General features: G+C 40.2%; 1 protein-coding gene across 2 annotated transcripts in view; it reads right to left on the reverse strand.

Moving 5' to 3' along the window:
• The window catches only part of IL18R1 (interleukin 18 receptor 1), a 67044-nt gene extending 54629 nt beyond the window's left edge, over positions 1-12415 (reverse strand). Inside the window, exons 1-4 of one of the 2 annotated variants that reach the window (XM_006870735.1) lie at positions 12358-12415; positions 11172-11174; positions 8422-8665; positions 2469-2634 (exon numbers count right to left, since the gene is read on the reverse strand). In XM_006870735.1, coding sequence (XP_006870797.1) covers positions 2469-2634; positions 8422-8665; positions 11172-11174; positions 12358-12415 — 471 coding nt within the window. The remainder of the gene's footprint in view (positions 1-2468; positions 2635-8421; positions 8666-11171; positions 11175-12357) is intronic. The other variant, XM_006870734.1, reaches the window with a different exon arrangement.
• Between the last annotated feature and the right edge of the window lie 10335 nt (positions 12416-22750).

Here is a 22750-nt window from a genome sequence, read left to right on the forward strand (position 1 = left end):
CATGGGTTGCCATAAAACCAACAGATCTGTGATGGAAGAAGTGCAACCAGAATGCTCCTTGATGGCCATGATGGCCAAACTTCGTCTCTTGTATTTCAGACATATTGTCAGGTGAGACCAGTTGCTGGAGAAGGACATCATGTTTGGTAAGGTGGAGGGTCAGTAAAAAAGTGGAAGACCCCAACAAGATGGATTGGCCAAGTGGAAGCATCGATCACCTCTAGCGCAGCAATAGTAGTGAGGTTGGCCCAGGATAAGGCAGTGTTTCCTTCTGCTGTGCATAAAGTCATTATGAGTTGGTACCAACTCGATGGCGCCTAACAACAACAACCTAAAATACCTACACTATACTTGACAGGAAATAGAGTAAGGTCAGCTTAGGACTGACTCAAAAGTTTACCTCTCAGATAAGAACACTCCTTTAAAATTAAGTAAACAGTGTCCAAACTAAAGATACAAACAAGAGTTTCTGGGAAGTCATCAACAGTTGCTTTAACTTTCTCATACTGTTCTGTTTAGACCAAAAGTCCTTAAAATTTGTGTGACAGAGTCCAATTACTCAGGTTCATTTTTCTTTATAAAGGATACAATTTGCGTTAGTTTTTGTGTTTACATGTATGTGTTTGTGTGTGTGTGTATCTTCAAAATAATGTCTAGAAACAGTCTAGAAACCAATTAACAAGAAAAAAGCTGTATCAACTGTAAAATAATGGAGAAAGGAAATTAACAGACAATTCCCAAAGTGGCAAACACTAAGATATAACTACTATGTGAAAAGTGTTCACTAATTATAAAGAAAAGAAATGCAAAACAAAGCAAACAGTGGCCCAAATTCTGTGTGTCAGATTTTCAAACATTCTAAAATTCACATTTTCCAATGTGGTGAAGGGATTCTTTTACTTCTTGAAGGGCTTTAAGCTGGCATAGCTCCTGAGTCATTTGATAATATGCATCACAAGTCTAAACATGCTCATAAAATCTGTCAAAGTGATTCTACATTTAGAGATTTGGTTCAAGTTCATGTAAAGACAACTGGCAGTGTTCATTTCAGTATGAGAAAGAGTAGCAAAAGAGAAGAAACTCATAAATGTCGAGTAACAGGGGATTCATTAGATCAAACTGGGTGGGTACATATGCAATGGAATTCAGTGTTTGGCAGAATGTTTATGATAGAATGTTTAAGATCTGGGGAATGATCACAATATAAATTTAGTGCAAAAAAGGAAGATACAAGTTATACTGATTTTTTAAAGTTGATGATTCTATAAGACCCAAAGGTCTCCAAAATGGCTGGTTGGTGAGATTATAGATAATTTTTTCATCCATCATTATTTTTTCATTTTATAATTTATATAATAAGTTCTTATTATTTCAACATTCAGAATATATATGTTATATATTCTGTATATACACAGTTTTAAAGCTTAAGTAAATGTGACAGAACAAAATGAAAATCCTTAAACCGACCTTCCTAAAAATGAACTTATTGAAAAGAAAAATAATAAAACCAGGGCAGGGGAGCAAAAGTGATTATAATTTATTAAACCCTTAATGTGTTTCAGGACTTCTACTGTGGCTCTGTGAATCAGCAGAGGACTGTGAACCACAAGGTTGGTAGTTCAAACTTACCAGCTGCTCCTTGGAAACCCTATACAATGTTGCTATGAGTCAGAACTGACTCGATGGCACTTAACAATACAACAGTGTGTTTCAAGAAATCCCTAAATGGTTAGTGCACAACTACAACCAAAAAGTTGGCAGTCCAAACCTACCCTTGTAGTTGCTGTTGTTAAATGCTGTGGTGTCGATCTGGACTCAGCAACACTGTACAGAGCATCCGAGAAGCAGCTAATGGGTTTGAACTGCCAACTTTGTGGTTAGCAGTCCAGTGCTTATCATGCAGTGCCACACCAAGACTTCCCTGCAATGGGTTTGAACTGCCAACTTTGTGGTTAGCAGTCCAGTGCTTATCATGAAGTGCCACACCAAGACTTCCGTGCCCATAGGTACCTAGGAAGAAAGGTCTGGTGATCCACTTCCAAAAGGTCACATCCTTGGAAACTATGGAACATAGTTCTACCCTGATATATATGTGGCACTGTAGGATATGCACTGGACTGTGGACCACAAGGTCAGTGGTTCAAATGCACCAGCTCCTCCTCAGAAACCCTGTACAGGGTTGTTATGGGTCTGAATCAACTTGACATCACTGAACAACAACAACATGAGTATACTATGTTTGGCAGCAATTAATTTTTGGTTTTCAAATGTGGCTGAGATACTAAGCTACACTTTCCATGTGTATTAGCCCATTACAATAAACCTATGAAGAGATTTAGCTCCGACAGGCCAAGTAGGTTACATGAGGTCACACTATTTGTATGTTTAAGACCAAAAGGTTCCACAGTCATGAGATTCTCTTTTTGAAATTGTATTTCTTCTACCAAGTCTGAAATTCAAAGCATTACCTTGTACAATAATGTTCTGTTGATTCGGTTTTTAAAGTAATCATTTTCACACTGTATCTTCAAATACTTTTTAACTTCCACCACTTTGCTTGTTACTCGTTTTTCAGTAAAACACTTGTGATTATTTCTTTTGATAACATTTAGGTTCCATTCCCGAGTTTCATTTCTATGAAACAAAGATGTAAAGGTATTTTATAATGACAACAAAGTGTTTGGAAATACCACATATCTTTTCCTTCTTAACCAATTCAATCTGTTTTTTAAAACTATAATTTCTGTATAAAGAGACTCATTAATACTATTCCCAAACTCTGCTATTGTCTCCTCTCAGTTCACAGCCATCGTTAATGATGGTATGCAGGTGGTGGTGGACAAATAAAACCAAAAAACAACACCTGAGAATTCTAAGCACATGCCTATACACACTACTGAGGACCATATATTTGCATGTCAGAATGTTGTTGCTACTAAGTGCCTTTGAGTCAGTTCCAACTCATAGTGATCCTGTATAGGGTCTCTGAGGAGCAACTGGTGGTCTTGACCCACTGACCTTGGAGTTCGAGGTTCAGTGCTGATCCTACAGCGCCACACCAAGAGTCCTTTAGGATAGCAAATATTGAAAACTTAAAGGATCTTTGGTGATGGATAAATTTAGAGTTTGTTAACCTAGGAAGGGAGGCTGGCATTGTTTCATGAAGTCTGTAAGTAAATTCCTGGAATTGTTTTTGAATTTGTGTGTCCCTACATTAAGTTGTCTGTAGCTCAGACAGTTTATTTCAATTCCCTTCTTTTACTCTTGAGTGCCCTCTACTTCATGGTATTCACAATTTAAATGTCTTACCGAGCAGAAGCTCATCTGAATAGATTTTATAATAGTTGTTCCTTCTGAGGATGAATCTGTTATGCAAAGGGGAAAAATTAAGAGATACCTTCTTGCAATCTAAAGTGTGCTCGAATTACACATGTGATAGATACATAGATAAGAACACACATGAAGTTGCCCTGTCTGTCTCACACATGTTGGCCTGTCTTAAGTGCTTCCACTTCCCCTTGAAATCTATAATAGCATGGAAGTAAGTCAATACCAGCATTCATTGAGCTCCAGGTGTTGTATTACTGATGTGCAATTAAGAAAGATAATTTGACTTCCTTATGTTCAGACGAGAAAGTTAAATCTCAGAGAGGTTAAGTAACTGTCCAAGGTCACACATCTGGTAAGTGATATGACCAAGGTGTGAGTCTACATGTCTTTGGCCCTAAAGGCCAGATATCACAGACAGCATTGCACTTCAAGAAAGATCTTGAACTTTTTGACAATGAATGTCAGTTACTCTTCAATTTGTCATTCGTGGCATAGTTAATCATGTTATTGTCTGTTCAGAATAGCCCATACCAGCCCATTTTGGCTCACTCACACTTAGAATGGAGTCCTGGTGTGGCGCTGATGGTTAATGTGCTGGACTGCAAAGTCAGTTTGAACCGCTGGGTCAGCGATCCAAGCTCACCAGCTGCTCCTCATATACAGGGTCACTATGGGTCAGAACCAACTCAACAACACTTAACAACAACAACAATGCCTAGAAAATTGATAGTTATGTGTTCCATTTCATTTGGGACAACTTTCGATATTCCTAGATTCATACTTTACACATTTCAGGCTCTGATTATGATATGTTTGCAACTGTTTCTCCTCATTTTGAGTAGAGTACCATCAGCAAGTGAAGGTCTTGAAAGCATTATTCCATTCAAGTCATTTTAGTCAACTCTCCTCTGAGGAGGCAGCTTTTCTAAGGTTGTTTTTTAAGGGCCTTACCTTCTAACACTGTATCTAACAATGTTTTGCTACTGCTCATAAGGTTTTCAGTGATAGTCAAATTCAAAATGGCCAAGAGCAATCCATTTCAGCTCACTAATGCCTAGGATGGGCTCCTTGTGTGGTGCTGCAGGATAAAGCACTGGACCACAAGGTCAGTTTGAACCACAAGTTTGGTAGCTTAAACTCACCAACTGCTCTTTGGAAACCCTATACAGAATCGCTATGAGTCAGAACTGACTCAACTGCACTTAACAACAACAATGCCTAGGATATCAATGTTCCATTTCATTGTTGACAATTTCCAATTTTCCTAGATTCATGCTTCATACATTCCATATTCCAATTATTAATGGATATTTGTAGCTGTTTCTCCTCATTTGGAGTGGTACCCCATTAGCAAATGAAAGTCCTTAAGTTTTATTCCATTAAAGTCATTATAGGCAACTCTACTTTGAGGAGGCAGCTGAAGAGTGCCTGTCGTATTTTGAGCACCTTCCAACTCTAAGGATCCCCTATATCTGACAATGATCCACTACTATTCATAAGGTTTTCAGTGACTAAACTTTCAGAAGCAGTCCACCTCTTCGGCTTCCTAGTCTTAGTCTGGAGGCTCCACTGAAACCTGTCCATCATGGTTAACCCTGCTGTAATTTAGAATACCGGTGGCATAGCTTCCAGCATCACAGTAACATGAAAGTCACCACAGTATGATGAATTGAAAGACAAGTGGTCAATTTTTCCTATAGACTTTTTCAATAATGCAACCTGAGGCTTGAATTTTTCCTTCAATTCTTTCAGCTTGAGAAATGCTGAGCATGTTCTTCCCTTTTGGTTTTCTAATTCCAGGTCACTGCACGTTTCATTAAAATTAAGGTAGGCTGTCGAAAAGTTAAAAGCAGTGGATCCATGGTCATGGAATAGAGTAGAGTGACTTGACTGTTGGAAGAGACTCAGAATCTTATTAATAGTTTGCATTTATCAAGTGTGTTTGTAAAATTCCTCCAACTTCAGCCTCACTGAGCTGAACAGGAATACATTTCCATATTTCTGTCATATTACTTACAAAGAATAAAGTACATGTATAAGGGTTTCCAAGGCAGAAACCTTTATGGGAGTAGATCACCATGTTTTCTCTCTCTTTAGAGTCATTGATGTGTTCAAATTGCTGACCTTGGTTAGCAGCCAAGAGCTCAACCATTGTACCTCTATGGCTCCTGTTGTCATTAAGTGTCACGGAGTCAGTTCCAACTCATAGAGATCCTATAAAGGGTTTCCAAGGAGCAGCAGGTGGGTTTGAACAACTGACCTTGTGATGAATAGTCCAGTGCTTATCCTACAGCACCACACAAGGCTCGCTCCCTGGTCAGGATTAAAACCAAAATGCCAAATCTGTTGCCAAGGAGTCAATTTTGACTCACAGCGACCCTACAGGACTGACTAGGACAGTGCCGTGGAATTCCCAGTGTTGTAATCTGTGTGGACTTCTGGGGCCACAGTGGTTAAGCAAAGGGTGGTAGTTCAAACTTCCCAGCTATTCCATGTGAGGACGATGCGACAGCTTCACAACTACCGTGGGGTAGTTCTACACTGTCCTTTTGGGCCACTGGGAGTTGGCATTGGCTTGATGGCAATAGGTTTAGTTTGGAGGGTTGACTTTTTCTAGAAACAGACTGCCACATCTTTCTCCTGCCAAAAGGCTGGTGGGTTCAAACCAATGACTTTTGGTTAACAACTGAGCGCATAACCACTGTGCAACTTGGCTCCTTTTGTCAAGATTGTTGTTGTCACATGCCTTCGAGTTGGTTCTGACTCATAGTGAATCTATATAGGATTTCCAACTGCCATCTTTGACGTTCAAACTGGCCTTGTGGTCCAGTGTATTATCCCACAGTGCCCCACCAGGACTCAAGATAAATACCCCCAAAAACCCCATTGCCATTGGGTTGATTCTGACTCATAGTTAAACAGAGTAGAACTTCCTCAAAGGGTTTCAAATGTTGCAATCTGGACAGAAGCTGACTGCCATATCTTTCACCCTGGAGTGGCTAGTGGGTTCCAACTGCTGACCTTTAGGTTAACAGTCGAGTACTTAACCTCTGTGCCACCAGGCCTCTTCTTAGGATGAGAGAGGGTGTATTATTTGTTTTTCTTTTTTCTCAACCCCATTTGTAAGAACACTCATTCATCCTTAGGTTGGTGTGTAGGAACACATTTATGATCCGTTTTCTGGAGTCATCTTCCTTAAGGGTCGCATAAAATACATTGTTTTGTTTGGTATTTTAAATGATTTAATTTCTCCTGATTCCTGGGAGTTCCTGTATACAACAACAAGCCCAATTGGCCTAATATTGTACAAAACCACAAGAGTAATAGCAAAGCTCTTCTCTCAGGTGTGATGTCGATTGTAATCAGGACTGATTGTCTCCAGTGGTGCTACTCAGAGGAATCTAGTTCCATCGAAAAGTGCTCCATCACCACAGACGTGGCCTCGACTATTTTCTATAAGTCAGTTTCAAATCTTAATAAAAATGCATGGAGTCATACATACATATCCACACATACCTACATCATCATCCACCACAAGAGTCTTAAATAAACAGACCATCATGCATCTCACTAACAGTCAATGACATAGAAGATTCCTTTTTTTTGGCTACTCCTTCTGGTAGTGTAGTGGTTACGAATCGGGCTGCAAACCACAAGGTCAGCAGTTCAAAACTACCAGTTGTTCCGCAGGAGAAAGATGAGGCTTTCTGCTCCCATAAAGATTTACAGCCTCGGAAACCTTGTACTGGGTCGCTATGAGTCGGAACCGACTCCGCGGCACATAACCACCTTTCTCAACTCACCACATAATATAACTGTAACCACAGTCAGTCATCATCACTGACTCACTGCATAGGACTCATGACTCTTGGTTATGACCATCCTGAGGAATCTAGGGCAACGTCATGAGTTGGCAATGCAAACTGCCTTCAGTACCCTCCTCTCACAAAACCACTCACTGTGTGGTTGTGACTGGCTGCCAGACACACAGTTCCTTCACTAACACTGCCACCCTGATTCCCAGCAAACCCCAGAAACTCCCTTTTCAGCTTAAGGATACCACCCAGGGAGCTAACACTGTTTCCACTTCATTACATCGTAATAACATTATACAATACTGGCTCTTTATTTCATAGGACACGTTGATCTGCACAGCAGCAGCAGTAAAGATTTCAGATGACTCTTAGTCCATCTTCAGCTATTATTTGTGCAAGACTCCTCTGAAAGAAAAATCCCATTATAATAATCTCCTCTCATTAAGACCATTAATAAACACAAAAGGGCTATTTAATTTAATAGTTAATAATAAAACACTTTAAGAGTCCTGGTGTGGCACTGCAGGATAATGCGCTGGACCAAAAGGTCAGTTTGAACCACAAGGTTGGCAGTTCAAACCCACCAGCTGCTCCTTTGAAAATCTGTACAAGGTCACTATGGGTCGGAACCAACTCGAAAGCACTTAATAACAACAATAAAATACTTTACTGGACTGCAAGATTCATTTGAACCACAAAGTCTGTGGTTTATAAGCTCACCATCCACTCCTTGTAAACTCTATATCAGGTTGCTATGAGTCAGACCCACTCAATGGAATTTAACAACAACAATAGAAAAAGTGGTGGTGGTGGTGGGCCACTGAGTTGGTTCCGACTCACAGCGACCCTGTATAGGGTATCTGAGGCTGCAAATCTTTACAGGAGCAGAAAGCCTCATCTTTCTCTCTCAGAACAACTGGTAGATTTGAACTGCTAACTGTGCGGTTAGCAGCCCAGCTCATGATCCATCCAGTACGCTTCCAGAGCTCCTTTATAGAGTATTGCAGCTGTTAAGTGCAGTGGAGTTAGCTCTGACTCTTGGGATCCTGTATAGGATTTCCAAGGAGTGGCTGGGGAGTTTGAACCGTCGACCTTGGGATTCAAACTGATCTTGGGGTCCAGGGCTTATCCTACAGAGCCACACCAAGACTTCGTAGAAAGAGTAGAGGCTAAAAACAGAAGCAAATTATGCATTATCTGGCCTTTCTATATATTTAATTTGCTGCATAGAGGCCTTGTATTATGAAATAAAGAAAATAGACAAAGAAGTACTCACCCCATTTTGAAAATGTAACGTCCACTGTCATTGAATTCAACTGGCCAAAATTCCAAAACGTAATCATGAAAAGCGAACCTGGGTGAATTTTTTGGGCTTAGCTCAATCCGTCCAAGTGACGTGTTGTATTTGAACCATCTTATGGTGTCTTTTTCATTCTCATGCTTAGATGGAGTTGAGCAATGTTTCAAATAGAAAGGCTCACCAGTCAGTGCAGTAATGTGGTTGCGTAACACACAAGTTGCTTCAAAAGATTAGCAAAGTAAAAGAAAAAAGAAAAACAGAATGACAAAGCTGTTTTGTCTTTATTTTTTTTCCTTCTCTTTTCTAGTGCATGAGGGTGAAAGCAGGGCTAGAAACAAAATCCTGCGAAATCTCAGTGTCACATTTCCTGTGAGTTTCCTTCTTTTTAGGGGTACCTTTCCAGTACTAGAAGGCCAAACGGATAAAGTGCTTTCAGAGCACAGATAAAGACAAAACTTCCCACAGTTTCTCCCAAAACAGACCAAGTGCCAGGCTTTGACCTACAATAACTGCAGGACAGAAAAGTGGCCTTTCAAAAGAAGAAAAGTATTACTGTATACTTTTTTTTTATTATTACTTTTGTATTATAGTTTCTTCATACTGGAAGTTACAGTGCAAGCCAATGTTGTCATACCTGCCCCCAAACACCTCAGCTGAGGAGAGTCTCTACAGAAAGGAAAGCAAGAAAACTGGAGACCTTGGAGTTCTTCATGAGAATCTTACTCTCAAACTGTCTACCTATTCCTACCTGTTGTTGTTGTTGTTGTTGTGTGCCATGGAGTCGGTTCCGACTCGTAGCGACCCTGTACAGGGTTTCCGAGGCTGTAAATCTTTACGGGAGCAGAAAGCCTCATCTTTCTCCCACAGAACAGCTGCTAGTTTCGAACTGCTGACCTTGCGGTTCACAGCTCGATTTGTAACCACTACGCTACCAGAGTTCCTTTATTCCTACCTAGGCAGGTGTATAAGTTGGAGTAGCGTGAAAACAGGTGTTTGGAGGGCATATTTAAGTTAGTCATTGTTGTAAGTTACCAAGTGGATAACTAAGAATTAATATAATATCATCCCAATCTCCAGTTATCTGTCACCTTCCCTGTCTGAGCTAGAGCTATGTCCTCTTTTCTCCCTCAACAAACCCATATACTCTGGCTTTGAACATTTATCTGATCCTTTCAGCTACAGAAGTGAGCATCCATGCCCCTACTTGACTTTTGGTGGCTCCCGGGTATCTTTTAACCACTTTTTGAGGATGAGATTCCTGAAATTAAGTAGAGCGCTTCCCAGGGATCATGAAGAGAAATGCCTTCTTTCTAGATAGGGTTTACTTCTCCAAGCAACAGTCTTACTTTTTAGCTTAATGTTGTTAACCACAAAGTGAAGAGGAAGTGGCTGAAATGGTACAAACATTCTTTGACAATATCTATGTCAAATCTACCTCAAAGCATCAGAGTAACTACCTCATGCTTAGTGGTTGTTATGGAATCTTTAATTTGCATTTCAGTGTTTCAACAAAGAAGGTGTGATGCACACATATATCTTTCTGTTCCTTTTAGTTGACACCCAAAGTAGTGACAGGTCATTAAAAGTTTATTTTTGTGTTTTCGAGATATAATATACATATAAGTAGGTGCATCTTTTGTAACTGGAATCAGTCATACATCACTCTGCCTGTGAGAGTCATCTATGTGGCTGCATATAGCAGTGATTTATTTTGGTTTTCACTACTGTACAATATCCTAAGGAGCTCTGGTAGCATAGAGGTTACAAGTCAGGCTGTTAACCTCAAGGTCAGCAGTTCAAAACTACCAGCTGTTTCATGGGAGAAAGATGAGGAGTTCTGCTCCTGTAAAGATTTACAGCCTCAGGGTAGCTATGAGTTGGAACCAACTCCATGGCACACAACTACCATACAACATCATATCCAGTTTTGTTACTATTTGACCATTGATTTGTTATTCCTCAGTAATTAATTGACAACTTACTTATTTCCAGGTTTTGGACAATATGATAAAAACTGCTATAAATACTAGTACCTGTGTTTGGATGGACATTTGCAGTGGTTGTTCTTTGGGGGTTGTTACCATTTGAAGCAACGACTATGGAATACATGCTTTCCAGGGGTTAAGGGTTGGCAGTTGAAAGCCCATACTCCCCAGGCAGCAAATGGCTTCCGATAGCTTCTGTTTAACACTAGAGGTTTTGTTGACTAACAAAATGCTTATTAGAAATCATTTTCCATTAGGAATGAGTGGGGCTCAAGATATACAAATAGCCAGAAATAGGAATTTCTATTCTTGCATAAGCAGGGTATAACAACACAGAAAGGACAATGACCTATGCCCTTTGAAATGAGGTCTGTGTTTGGAAATGGTTTGAGTTTGGCCAACTGTACGATGTTTGCACCCAACTCGAAGTGAAATTAATGTTGTTATATCTTCCTAGAGTGAACTGTTTAAGAATGCTGGTCTCTAAGCACCTAAAAAGTTAGGAAATTGAGACCTTAGCAATCTTAGCAACAGGCTGTGTCAATACTTTTGTGCCTGAAACACATTTTCATTGGGGAATGGCAACAACGTTTTTAGTGTGTATCTGTAAAACAGGAAATCCCTGACATATATTTTTGCACCTTGCTTTTTCACTCAGCCACTTCTGACAGTTCATTTGATATATTAGGAAGAACAGATTTCATCTGGATCTCAACAGTATATAGATCCACTTAAGTATACATTCTCCAAGATTGGACTAATAGTGTGGAACTCTAGGATCAACAGTAGACTGTGAACCATGAGGTCAGCAGTTCAAACCTACCAGCTGCTCCTCAGAAACCCCATACAGGGTTGCTATGAGTCAGAACTGAATTGATGACACTTAACACCAACTAATAGCTTGACTGCTATTTCTTTAGCAGTAATTCTCAAAGCCCGGGGATAGGGATTCATGTGATGTTATTGTTAGTTGCCATCAAGTCAGGTAAGGCTCATGACAAACTCATATGTTCAGAGTAGAACTGACCCACAGGATTTTCAAGACTGTGACTGGTTGAAACCAGATCACCAGACCTGTCTTCTGAGCTATAAGTCAAACATTTCATCATTTGTGCCACCTAGTGACAGCTTTCTAAGGAGCTCTGGTAGCGTAGTGGTTACGAATCGGGCTGCGAACCTTAGGGTCAGCGGTTCGAAACTACCAGCCGCTCCGCGGGAGAAAGATGAGGCTTTCTACTCCCATAAAGATTTACACCCTCGGAAACCCTGTACAGGGTCGCTATGGGTCGGACCCGACTCGATGGCACTTAACAACAACATGTGACAGCTTTCTAGATGTTGTTGCTGTTGTTATGTGTGATCAAGTCAGTTCCAACTCATGGCAAACTTGTATAGGATTTCCAAGGAGTGGCTGTTGGGTTTGAACCATCAGCCTTGTGGCTAGCAGTACAATGCTGATCCTACAGCACCACACCCTACATCAAGGCAAATTAACATTTATGCTCAGCTTCCTCACCAAAACCTAAATAAATTGGTAAACCATGTTATCAATCATGGGACTCTTTTCCAAAATATCTGATATGACCTTTTCCAGAAAAAGCTCCAAGCAGTGCATTTTCATTAAACTGATGCAATTTATTTCAGGGTACAAAATTTCACATCCCATTCTCAGTGAAGCTACGTGAGTCTTTTTATTTGGCCATACACATCTCCTACACATCTCATGCTCTCGTTCTCTAGCCAAGAACACGAAAGACTTAGCAAATTTTTGAAATATAATTTAAAACCATTCATTTTAATACGCTCAGCATCTTCTGTCCCTCATTTACTAGCCATCTCTATATAAAATAAAATAAAACAAAAACAACTTTGATATTCTCTGTAGACTACCAATGAAGTATGTTTGTGAGTAATTACAAGTACTTACCAGAGGTGTTAATAAATAAAAGTGTCAAAAGTGCCAAAGGTAGTTCTCTAGAATGCATGCTTAGGTTTCTTCTTCAAATGATTTGTCTGAAAAACAAATTAAAACAGATGTAGTCAAAGCTTTTAAGCAAAGCATATCTGTCCTATGAAGGAGGCTTCTAAAACTTATTGTGCACTGACTATTAAAAAATGGTCCAGGAGAATTCAGATCTCTCAGTACAGTCACTAATTCTCAAAACTTTCCGCTACATATATTTAATACTGCTTTCAGACAATGAATGCCAGCATTTTGAAGAAACCCCTCATAATCAAGAAAGCCTGATTGCTTTTAGGCCAACTCTGGTAGCGTAGTGGCTATGAATTGGGCTGTGAACCGCAAGGTCAGCAGTTTGAAACTACCAGCTGTTCCATTGGAGAAAGATGAGACTTTCTGCTCCTGTAAAGATTTACAGCCTCGGAAACCCTGTACAGGGTCACTGTGAGTTGAAACAGACTCCATGGCACTTAACAACAACAACATAAAATCTTGGCAACAAGGTCAAAGTTAAGGACAGTGATACTCCAAGGAAATCTACTACTTTACGAATAAATAGTTTTTTGACATAGGTATGCCAGTTCTGTTCTTGTAGTTATGTGTGTTTGTGTTTGTGTGCATGTGGGTCCCAATTGCACTTCTCTCTTTCCACACCCTTTTAAATGTCCATCACAATTCTGAATTAGGTTTTGATTTGTAGGTTGAATTTTTAAAAAATCATTTTAACTTTTTATTGTGAATGGAGTGAAGGTTTACAGAGCAGATTATTGGGGGTTTTTGTTTTGTTTTTAAGGTTTTTATTGTGGATTGAGTGAACGTTTACAGGGCATATCATCAGTTTTACATTCAACAAATCATATACCTTGTTTCATTACAATGATTATACTCCCCTCCATGTACCATCAATTAACAGTATTTCTTTCTATCCACTTTAGCTTTTTTTAAAAAAACAAAACAAAACAAAAACCCACTCTGGCATATATAATAATTTACATCTCCATAGGGCACATTCTGCAAGTCTGCTCCTGGCCACCAGCTCTTAGTCTCTCTCTTCTCAGCCCATGAATCTAGAGTCCTCAGCCACTCCCCTTCTCCATGCCCCTATCTCTAGCACCGCTGCTTCTCTGGATAAGGTTCCGCATTCTGCTTGTGCATTTCTCTCATGATGGTCCTAGGGTCCTCTGTTTCTGGACTACAAGATTAACCACTCCCCTTTTTTTGCTACAAAACTTCTACCTTTATAATTGTTACAGTCACGATTAGTCATGATAATTATTCACTATTGAATCTTACGAATCTTATCCCCATCTCTTTTCACCAGACCCATCTAGACAAGATGACAGCTATTAAGTGGGGACTCTCATTCCCCCCATACCTTAAACTAAACTCCCTCTTGAAACCTTGTAAGCCAGTCACTTTGTGCCTTTATTGTCCCCTCATTTTAGGTAGACAGTGTCTAAGTTGCCCATCCCTATCTGTCCTGTGTGAAGACTCTTTCCTGCTCTGTTGGTACTTAAAGTAACTACCACTCTGAGTATAGGTCAGGTTCATCATCAGTTCATCGGCTGTTCCAGTCTTCTTGTCCTTTCTAGTGGGAATGTCTCACCTCACAGGGTTGTGGATGGGACTCAGGATTCCACTTAAGGTCCTATACTCTGTAAAGGCTTTGCATGAGGCCTATTTCATTGGGCAAGTTGTAGAACCCCTTTGAGGTGTTCCAATCAGTTATAGGCTGAAGACGGCCTTACAAGTTTTCTCTGATCATGTTTCCCAACATTCCTTTCTATCCCACTCAAGTGTCTATTTTACAATAGTAGGTAAGGGAAACTAATATTCGTAAGGTAGTCAAGGATTTTAGTATTATTTATCCTCTTCAAGCTATACCTAGATCCCTAGATCCCAGAGCTCTGTTGTTCCAAGGTTGTATATGCATCACTATTTCCCTCTGTCTCACTAGACCATGCAAACCTGTCTCTGTGTTCCCCTAACTATCTTGTTCCTCTGCCTCCTCCCCCCTTCTTGTATTGCCCTCCCCAACATCCAAAGTAAACCCCCCACCCCAACCCCATTGTGGTTACCTTATATCCCATTAGTTCTAGCCTCCATTTAAGACAGTCTATTTTATCCAGTAATCTATCTGACCTTCCCACCACTGGGTGTCTGTTCCTCTGTGTTTACCTTCTTTCACATTGTAATTGTTTTGATCATAGACTGACCTCCCAGATCCTCTGTTCTTATCATTTTATTCTGTTCTTGATTCTTCCATTTGTCGATTAGGTTCAGGGTGCTGCTGCCACGTATGTCATTCTGTAGTTTTCTGTTCTTGTTGGTTCTCAGTCCACAGAACTTCCTTTAGGATGTTTTTCATGTTGGCTTTGGCAAAATCCCTTAGCTTCTGTTTGTCCTGAAATGTTTTGATTACATCATCATATTTGATTGACAGCTTTGCTGGGTAGAGGATTCTTGGGTGGCAGTTTTTTTCTTTCAGTGTTTTATATATGTTTCCCCATTGCCTTCTTGCCTGCAAGGTTTTTTGCTGAGAAATCCAAGCTTAATCTGATTTGCTTGCCTCTGTATGTTATATTTCTCTTTTCCCTCGCTACTTTCAAGATGCTGTCTTTATCTATGATTTTGGACAGCTTGATTATTATATGTCTTTGTGATTGTCTTTTAGGGTCTATCCATCCTAGGGTTCATTGAGCTTCTTGAATGCTTATCTTTTCACTTTTCAGGATGTTAGGAAAATTTTCTTCCAGAAGCTATTCAACTATCTCCTCTGTGGACTTGTGTGATTGTTCCTGTTCTGGAATGCCAATAATTCTTATGTTATTCCTCTTCATGTTGTCCAACATGAATCTTAAGCCTTCTTCAGATTTTTTATCCTTTTTTGTATTTGCTCTTCTATCTCAGTAGTGTTGAGAGATTTATCTTCTAGCTCACTAGTTCTGGTTTCTATCTCTTTAATTCTACTCCTTTGAGCCATGGTATTTTCAATAACCTCATATGGATGCGAAAGCTGGACAGTGAATAAGGAAGATTGTAGAAGAAGTGATGCGTTTGAGTTGTGGTGTTGGAGGACAATACTGAAAGTGCCATGGACTGCCAAAAGAACCAATAGATCTGTTTTGGAAGAAGTGCAGCCAGAGTGCTCCTTGGAGGCCAAGATGGCTAGGCTTTGTTTCTCATACTTTGGACACATTGTCCGGAGAGAACAGTTGCTAGAGAAGGGTATCATACTGGGTAAGGTGGAGGGTCAGAGTAAAAGAGGAAGACCCCCAACGAGGTGGATCAGCCAGGTGGCATCATTGATGGCGTCAAGTGTGGCGGCGGTAGTAAGGTTGGCCCAGGATCGGACATTGTTTTGTACTGCTGTGCATGGGGTCGCTATGAGTCGGTTCTGACTCAATGGCACCTGACAACAACAACAAGCCCTTTCAGTATATTGTCCGTTTCTGATATTCTATTATTAATCATTTGGACCTCTTTCTGTAGTTTTTGAATTGTTTCTAATGCTGTATCTATCTTTTGATTATTCCTGTAGCACTTTCCTGACTTCTTCCTTATTTTTCTCAACTCCATTGTATAGTGTTTTGATACATTTTATAATCATTTTTCTGAATTCCTTTTCTGGCATTTCCAAAGCCTGCCCATCTTCCAGTATGGAGTGTAGGTCTACTTCCAGCTCATTTGCCTCAGTCACTTTATCTCGTTTCTGGACATGTGCAGATATGGTCATCTGCTTCTGTTTTTTGAGCATATTCAGGGGTTATCTGCAGCCTTAATACTTAGACGGGTATGTATTTTGGTATTTTTATGCTTTCTGATTGCCTCCAGGTAGATTTGATCAGGAAATGGGCTTCCCTTTTCACTCTTCTTAAGAAATTTCAAGATGCCACTGTTGGTCGTTGTGATGTAACTTAGGATTTAATTCTCAGCCTATTTCCTTTTTTTTCTACTTGTCCTGCTCCACAATCCCCATTCAGGCCTTTTTTCTAGTTGAAACAGTTCTGGGTCGGCTGTGGCCGTTTGGCTTTAAGTGGAAACTGTCTCTTTAAATTTCGAGATCTGTGCGCATGAGTAGTAGAACCCTCCAAGGGTGGGGCTGGGGTGTCCACTAGCTCAGGCACCTGAATGGAGGTGCGCAGACAGCAAGGGACCAATGAACTGATACAAAAAAAAAGAATGTCCACATCTCTATCTCTGTCAGGTGTCCGTGGCTGCTCCGATCCTTCCCCTGCTTGGACCCACACAAGATGGTGGCTCCTGGAGCAGCTGAGCATCCTGAACCAGACAGCAATGGATTTCTTGCTTCTGCCACAAACTCCCCCAGCTGTAAGTCTTACAACCTTCTTTTATATGTATTCCTTTATATGTGGTTCAGAGTTCTGGGACCATCTCCTGAGCCTGCTTGGTCCTGTATTCTGTGTTGTTGCCGGCGTTGTTCCTCAGTGCACTTCCACCCGATCCGCCATCTTGTTTGTTCTCCCCAGATCATCGGTTTTACATTCAAGAAGCCCCCTCTATGTAACATCACTTCACCCACCTCCTCCCTGTGGTTCTTGCTTGCATTTCTCCTTCTTCTTCCACCCTTCTGAACTTTGTTCTTAGGTGAATGCTGCTGTTTTGATCCTGAATGACTAACTATCCTATGGTGTGCATACTTCTCTTGTGTTGTTGCCTCCCTTGAGATAACTATCGAAAGAGCTCTGGTAACTTAGTGGTTACAAGTCGGGCTGTTAACCTCAATGTCAGCAGTTCAAAACTGCCAGCTGTTCTGCAGGAGAAAGATGAGACTTTCTGCTGCGGTAAAGATTTACAGCCTCAGAAACCCTATACAGGGTCAGTATGAGTTGGAACCGACTACATGGCACACTACCACCATATACCTATCTATTGCTTGGCTGAACATTGAATCACTGGGATGAGAACAGTTCCGGACCTCAAGAATGACCAAAGGCCATAGTCTTGGGGTTCCACTAATTTCAATCTGATCAGTAATTCTAGTCCTTTTAATGATTATGAATTTTGTTCCACATTTTCTCAAGTGGGTTAAAATTTTTTTAATGCATATCACCCTGCATAAGTTTAGGACCTAAGTCTATTTTTCTCATTAATCTATTACTATAGCCAACACACAAGGAGCTCTGGTAGCGTAGTGGTTATAAATCGGGCTGTGAACTGCAAGGTCAGCAGTTTGAAAACTACCAGCTGCTCCGTGGGAGAATGATGAGGCTTTCTGCTCCCATAAATATTTATAGCCTAGGAAACCCTGTACAGGGTTGCTATGAGTCAGAACCAACTCTACAGCACATAATAACAACATAGCCAACACAGTTAATAGTAAATAGTAGGAACTATTAATACTTGTTGGTGAAGAAGTGTTTACATGTGTCCGAACTCGTATGCTCAGATGTGTTTATTTTAGGGAAATGGAAAGTCAAAGTGGGAGCTTCCCATAGAATAGAGTAGACCTTTACAGTGACAGTGACTCAACAAATTTGAGATTTGCACTGAGTTTTTGATCCTATTCCAACCTCAATTTTGTATTCAAATGCAGAATAGCAAGAGGTATGCAGTGGGGATGATCCACTGAACCTATATTCTTCATAAACAATGTTATACTCCTTTTCTGCTATACAGCTAGCTCATGCTTCCCACAACAATCCTACTGCCTGTGATCATACTTCCACCTGTGCTCCTGGGAGGAAGCATTGCAACATGATGGAAAGACTTTGATTTGGGGGGCCTGGGGAACACACAAATCTGAAGCCCTGATGAGATGTGAAACTTGGGCAAGTTACGTGAAAGTCTCAGTGCCTGTTTGCTCATCACTAAATGGAAATGATGAGAAATGATACCTCCAAAGTCATTGAGTAAATAAATGAGCTAATGTTTGGGAAGACTTCTTGAATGCATGGTAGCCTCCCACATCTGAGGAATTCACCTCCTCTCACCAACTCCCACTCATTTGCCATCCCACAAAAGGACTACCAATGAATGCTCTGACCCTGGGTATAGTGTAATGGCTAGCCAACCAAATTATTACATCAATTCTTATGAATAATAGCATCAAGATTTTGGTGGTATTTCCAAAGGATAAATAATCAATAATAAAAAGATAAAGGGATAAATATGTATGGAAAGTGCCAACTGTTTAGATAATCAAATTAGAACCGTTCTATGGTTTGAAACCTATCCACTCCCACCCTCATCTGCATACATTTTGTAATTAATCCTGTCTATTTTTTTTTTATCGTGGGTAGAGAGAAAAGTGTGGTTTCCATTCTGTCACCCTTCGGGTTAAGGTTAAGGTCAACACAGCTCATACAGGACACTGTTGTTTGACTTTAAAAAAAATTAAAACTGAGAAAAAGAAAATAATCTCAACATGCATAATATTTTAGCCTGTTTTCTTGTGCTTTTTCTACATATTTTCAAATAAGATCTTGTAAAAGTATTTCATATGCTGCATTTTCACTTAATGCTATATAATAAATATCCTCTAACAAAAATATCTATTAATATCACTTTAATTGCCACATAATGTCCCTTCATGTTATAATTCACCTCAAGGTTGGTTTGAACTGCAAGGTTCAAGCAGGTGCTATGAGTCAGAACTGACTCAACAGCACACAATAAGAACAATTTTATTATAATGCAACACCATGACCATCTCTATGTGTAAGGCTCTATGGATCGGTGTTGAGGAACATGGTATCTGTTGACCATCTGTGTGGGTTTGAATCTCCATTTTAGCCTCTCCCAGATGAATAAGTGTGGGAAATTCACATACCCACGCTGCTGCAATTTCTTGATCCACAGATTGGTGATAACCATACTTCTTCCCAGAGCTGATATGTTACATGAGTTAATGTTACATAATAAAGTAAATAATAAATACCAGTTAGCTATTAGTGGGATTCCTGGTGTGGCACTGTAGGATAAGCACTGGACTGCAAACCACAAGGTCAACAGCTCAACTCCATAAGCTGCTTCTCTGAAACTCTGTACAGGGTTGTTATGAGTCAGAAGCGACGTGACGGCACCTAACAACAGTAACAATTATTAGTTAGTTTTCATTGTCTACTTTTCTTATTTGGAGTCCTGGTGTATTGCTGTGGGATAATGCACTGGACTGCCAAGTCAATTTGAACCACAAAGTCAGCAGTTCAAATTTATCAGTCACTCCTCAGAAATCCTATACAGGTTCGCTAAGAATAAGAACAAAATCGATGTCACTTAACAACAACAACAACAACATTTTTTATTATTTTGGCTATATAACCAGTGAGCTAAAGAATACATTTTAAACAAAGTTAGGTGTAAACTTCATTTAAATGAATGAAGATTTATTTATGTTTATATAAAGATACTGTCAAACTGGATTCCAGAAATGTTGTAATAGCTGATACTAACTAAACAGTACAAGACAGTGTTTATCTGCCACTCCCAGGCAAGAAATAAACATTCTCTTTCTCTCTTTTTAATTTAATTAGGTAGTCAGAATGGAAAACTGCTATCTCATTGTTTTTTTAATCCTGCATGTCTTTTAGTATGAATGTGGTAAAATAACAATCATGTATTTTTTTAGCCATTTCATTTCCATGTTTATAAGATATGCCTTCGTGTCCTTTGTCTAATTACTCCTCACAGGTGTTAAATGTTTACCCCAGTTTATTGCTTATCTTTTTGTTCCTCTTTTGATGCTTTACCATGTAGTAAATTTTATATTTATGCAGGCAAATCTATTCTATGATTCTTGCAACTTGATTCATTGAAGCTTTTCAAATGCTACTGTCCCCAAAGACTGCATGTCCTTTTCTAAACCTGTATTATTCATTCTTCTTTGACTTGTTCACACTCACTGGTGAGTTTCCTAAAAGTAGGGAGTTTACCTTTCCACTTTGTGTTTCCAGACTGTTCTCAGTCTATGTATGGTGTTTGTATTTGGGGGTAGGGGATGTTATTCTATCCCCCAAATTTGCCCAAACATGTGAAATTGAAAATGTTTTTGAAAAAAAAATGAACTTATCTGTTCAGACAATTTTTACAAACGTTTTTTGAAACCCCCACCGTATACAGGTTTGCATTGTTTAACTTCCACCATGTGTGATATAGGAATTATTTGGTTTGGTGACCCTGTATATGGCTTCCAAGGAACAGCTGGTGAATTTGAACCACAGATCTTATGGTTCAAACTGACCTTGAGGTCCAGTGTTTTATGCCACAGAGCCACACCAGGAATCCCAGGGCCCAGCTATCAAGTGCACAGGGCACAGGATGGGGCAGGAGTCTTGGCAGGCCATCCCCTTGATAGATCATGCCTCTTGGTAGGCTGTGTCTGTCCCAATGCTGCCTAAGATGATACCCGATGAGCCCTGAAACTCCTCCCCATATCCCTCAAGCCTCAGAGCCCAGCAGGCTTAGAACTAGAGAGCTAGCCTCCAGGTCTCCAGATCTCAGTGCTTTACAAAGTATATCTGCTAGGTTTCATTCTCCCATCCAGATTGCTGAAGTCTCTTATGCCTAGGAATATGTAGGGACATTACCCAGACAGATGCTACTGTTGTTTATAAGTGCAACAGAGTCAGTTCTTACTCATAACAAATCTGTATAGGGTTTCTGAGAGCAGCAGGTGGGTTTGAACCGCCAACCTTGTGGTAAGCAATCCAATGCTTATCCAACAGTGTCACACCCTCTACCCTCCTGCCTCCTTCACACTCCTAGACCATCCAAGGAGTATTGGTGTGGCACTGTAGGACAATCACTGGACTGCTAACCACCAAGTCGATGGTTCAAACCCACCGTCAGTGGTTCAAACCCACTCCTCAGAAGCCCTATACTATGAGTAGGATAAGCACTGGACTGCTAACCACAAGGCCAGTGGTTCAAACCCAGCAGCTATTCCTCAGAAACCCTATACAGGAACGGACGCTATGAGTTGGAACTAACTAGATGGCACTTAATAAAAACAAAGACCATTCAAGGCCGTTAGGTTGAAACAAAACTCCCTGTTATGTGGCAACAAGCTGAGGACACAACTGGAGCAATGCTAGTCTTTAAGTCTTTGCTCAAGACATTAGTTCTAAAACTAATTTAGAAGCTAAGCCCACACACAGAAACAATTCCAAAACCATTTCTCCAGGTCATCATATAACATGTTAGCAGACAAAACCACATGAGGGACAAGTCAGGGAGAAAACAGACACTACTGTGGGATCAGGTACTCTGCTTCCGACTTGGTGTGTCCCATGTGAAAAGGGTTAGGCATATGAAGCTAAGAGTCATCAATTGAAAGGCTTGGCCGAAACTTTAGCTCTATGCATGACACCCAAAGGGTATATGATAAATGTTTGTTGAGATCACAAGCAATGAACAAAGGCTGTGACTTGAAGGGAAATTAGTGAAATTAAAACAACAATCTCGGGTCTCTATATGTGAGTAGGATGACTCAGTCATTAATTTAGGGACTGTGATACAACCTGCTGGGTGTTGATATAACTCCCAGATGCATGAGCACCTCAAAATACAGGCAAGCGTTGGGAATTGGTATAATTTAGATGTGAATCTAGGATTTATTATTTAGTAGCAGAATGCTCTTGGGTAAATTTCTGAACCCTATGCTTCATTTGACTTCATTTGGCTAATAGGTAGGTAAAGCAATATCTAAGTACTTTCTATACAGGATGAGGCACACCGTAAATGCTTAATGCATAGTAAGTATTATGATCACTTTATCTTCCTGCTATTCTCCTCTTTCCAGAAAAGAACTGGGAGCAACTCATCTTTTATGTTATACTATCAGGGAAAGTAACAGATGCCTTCCAACCAATTTAAACCTATGATAAGCACTGGACAGCTCCTTAGAAACCCTATACAGGGTCACTATGAGTGGAACAGATTTAACAGCACTTAACAACAACAACGTATATTTCAGGGTAGTCCTGGTGTGGTGTGGTTCTGTGAGACACAGCAATGGACTAGGCTTGAACCACAAGTTCACAGTTCAAACTCACCAGCTGCTCCTTGGAAACTTTAAACAGGGTCCCTATGAGTTGGAACACACTCATGGGCACTTAACAACATATATTTAAGGAGTTCTGGTGTGGCTCTGTAGGATAAGTCCTGGACTGCAAGGTCGGTTTAAACTGCAAGGTCTGTGATTCAAACTTACTCCTTGAAAACCCTATACAGGGTCACTATGAATCGAAACTGACTCGAAGGCACTTACCAACAACAATATATTTAAATTATACACATACATATAGGGAGCTCTGGTAGCGTAGTGGTAACGAATCGGGCTGCGAACCTTAAGGTCAGTGGTTCGAAACTACCAGCCGCTCCGCGGGAGAAAGATGAG

The sequence above is a fragment of the Chrysochloris asiatica genome, unplaced genomic scaffold, assembly GCF_000296735.1.
Source record: "Chrysochloris asiatica unplaced genomic scaffold, ChrAsi1.0 scaffold00150, whole genome shotgun sequence".
Lineage (NCBI taxonomy): Eukaryota > Metazoa > Chordata > Mammalia > Afrosoricida > Chrysochloridae > Chrysochloris > Chrysochloris asiatica.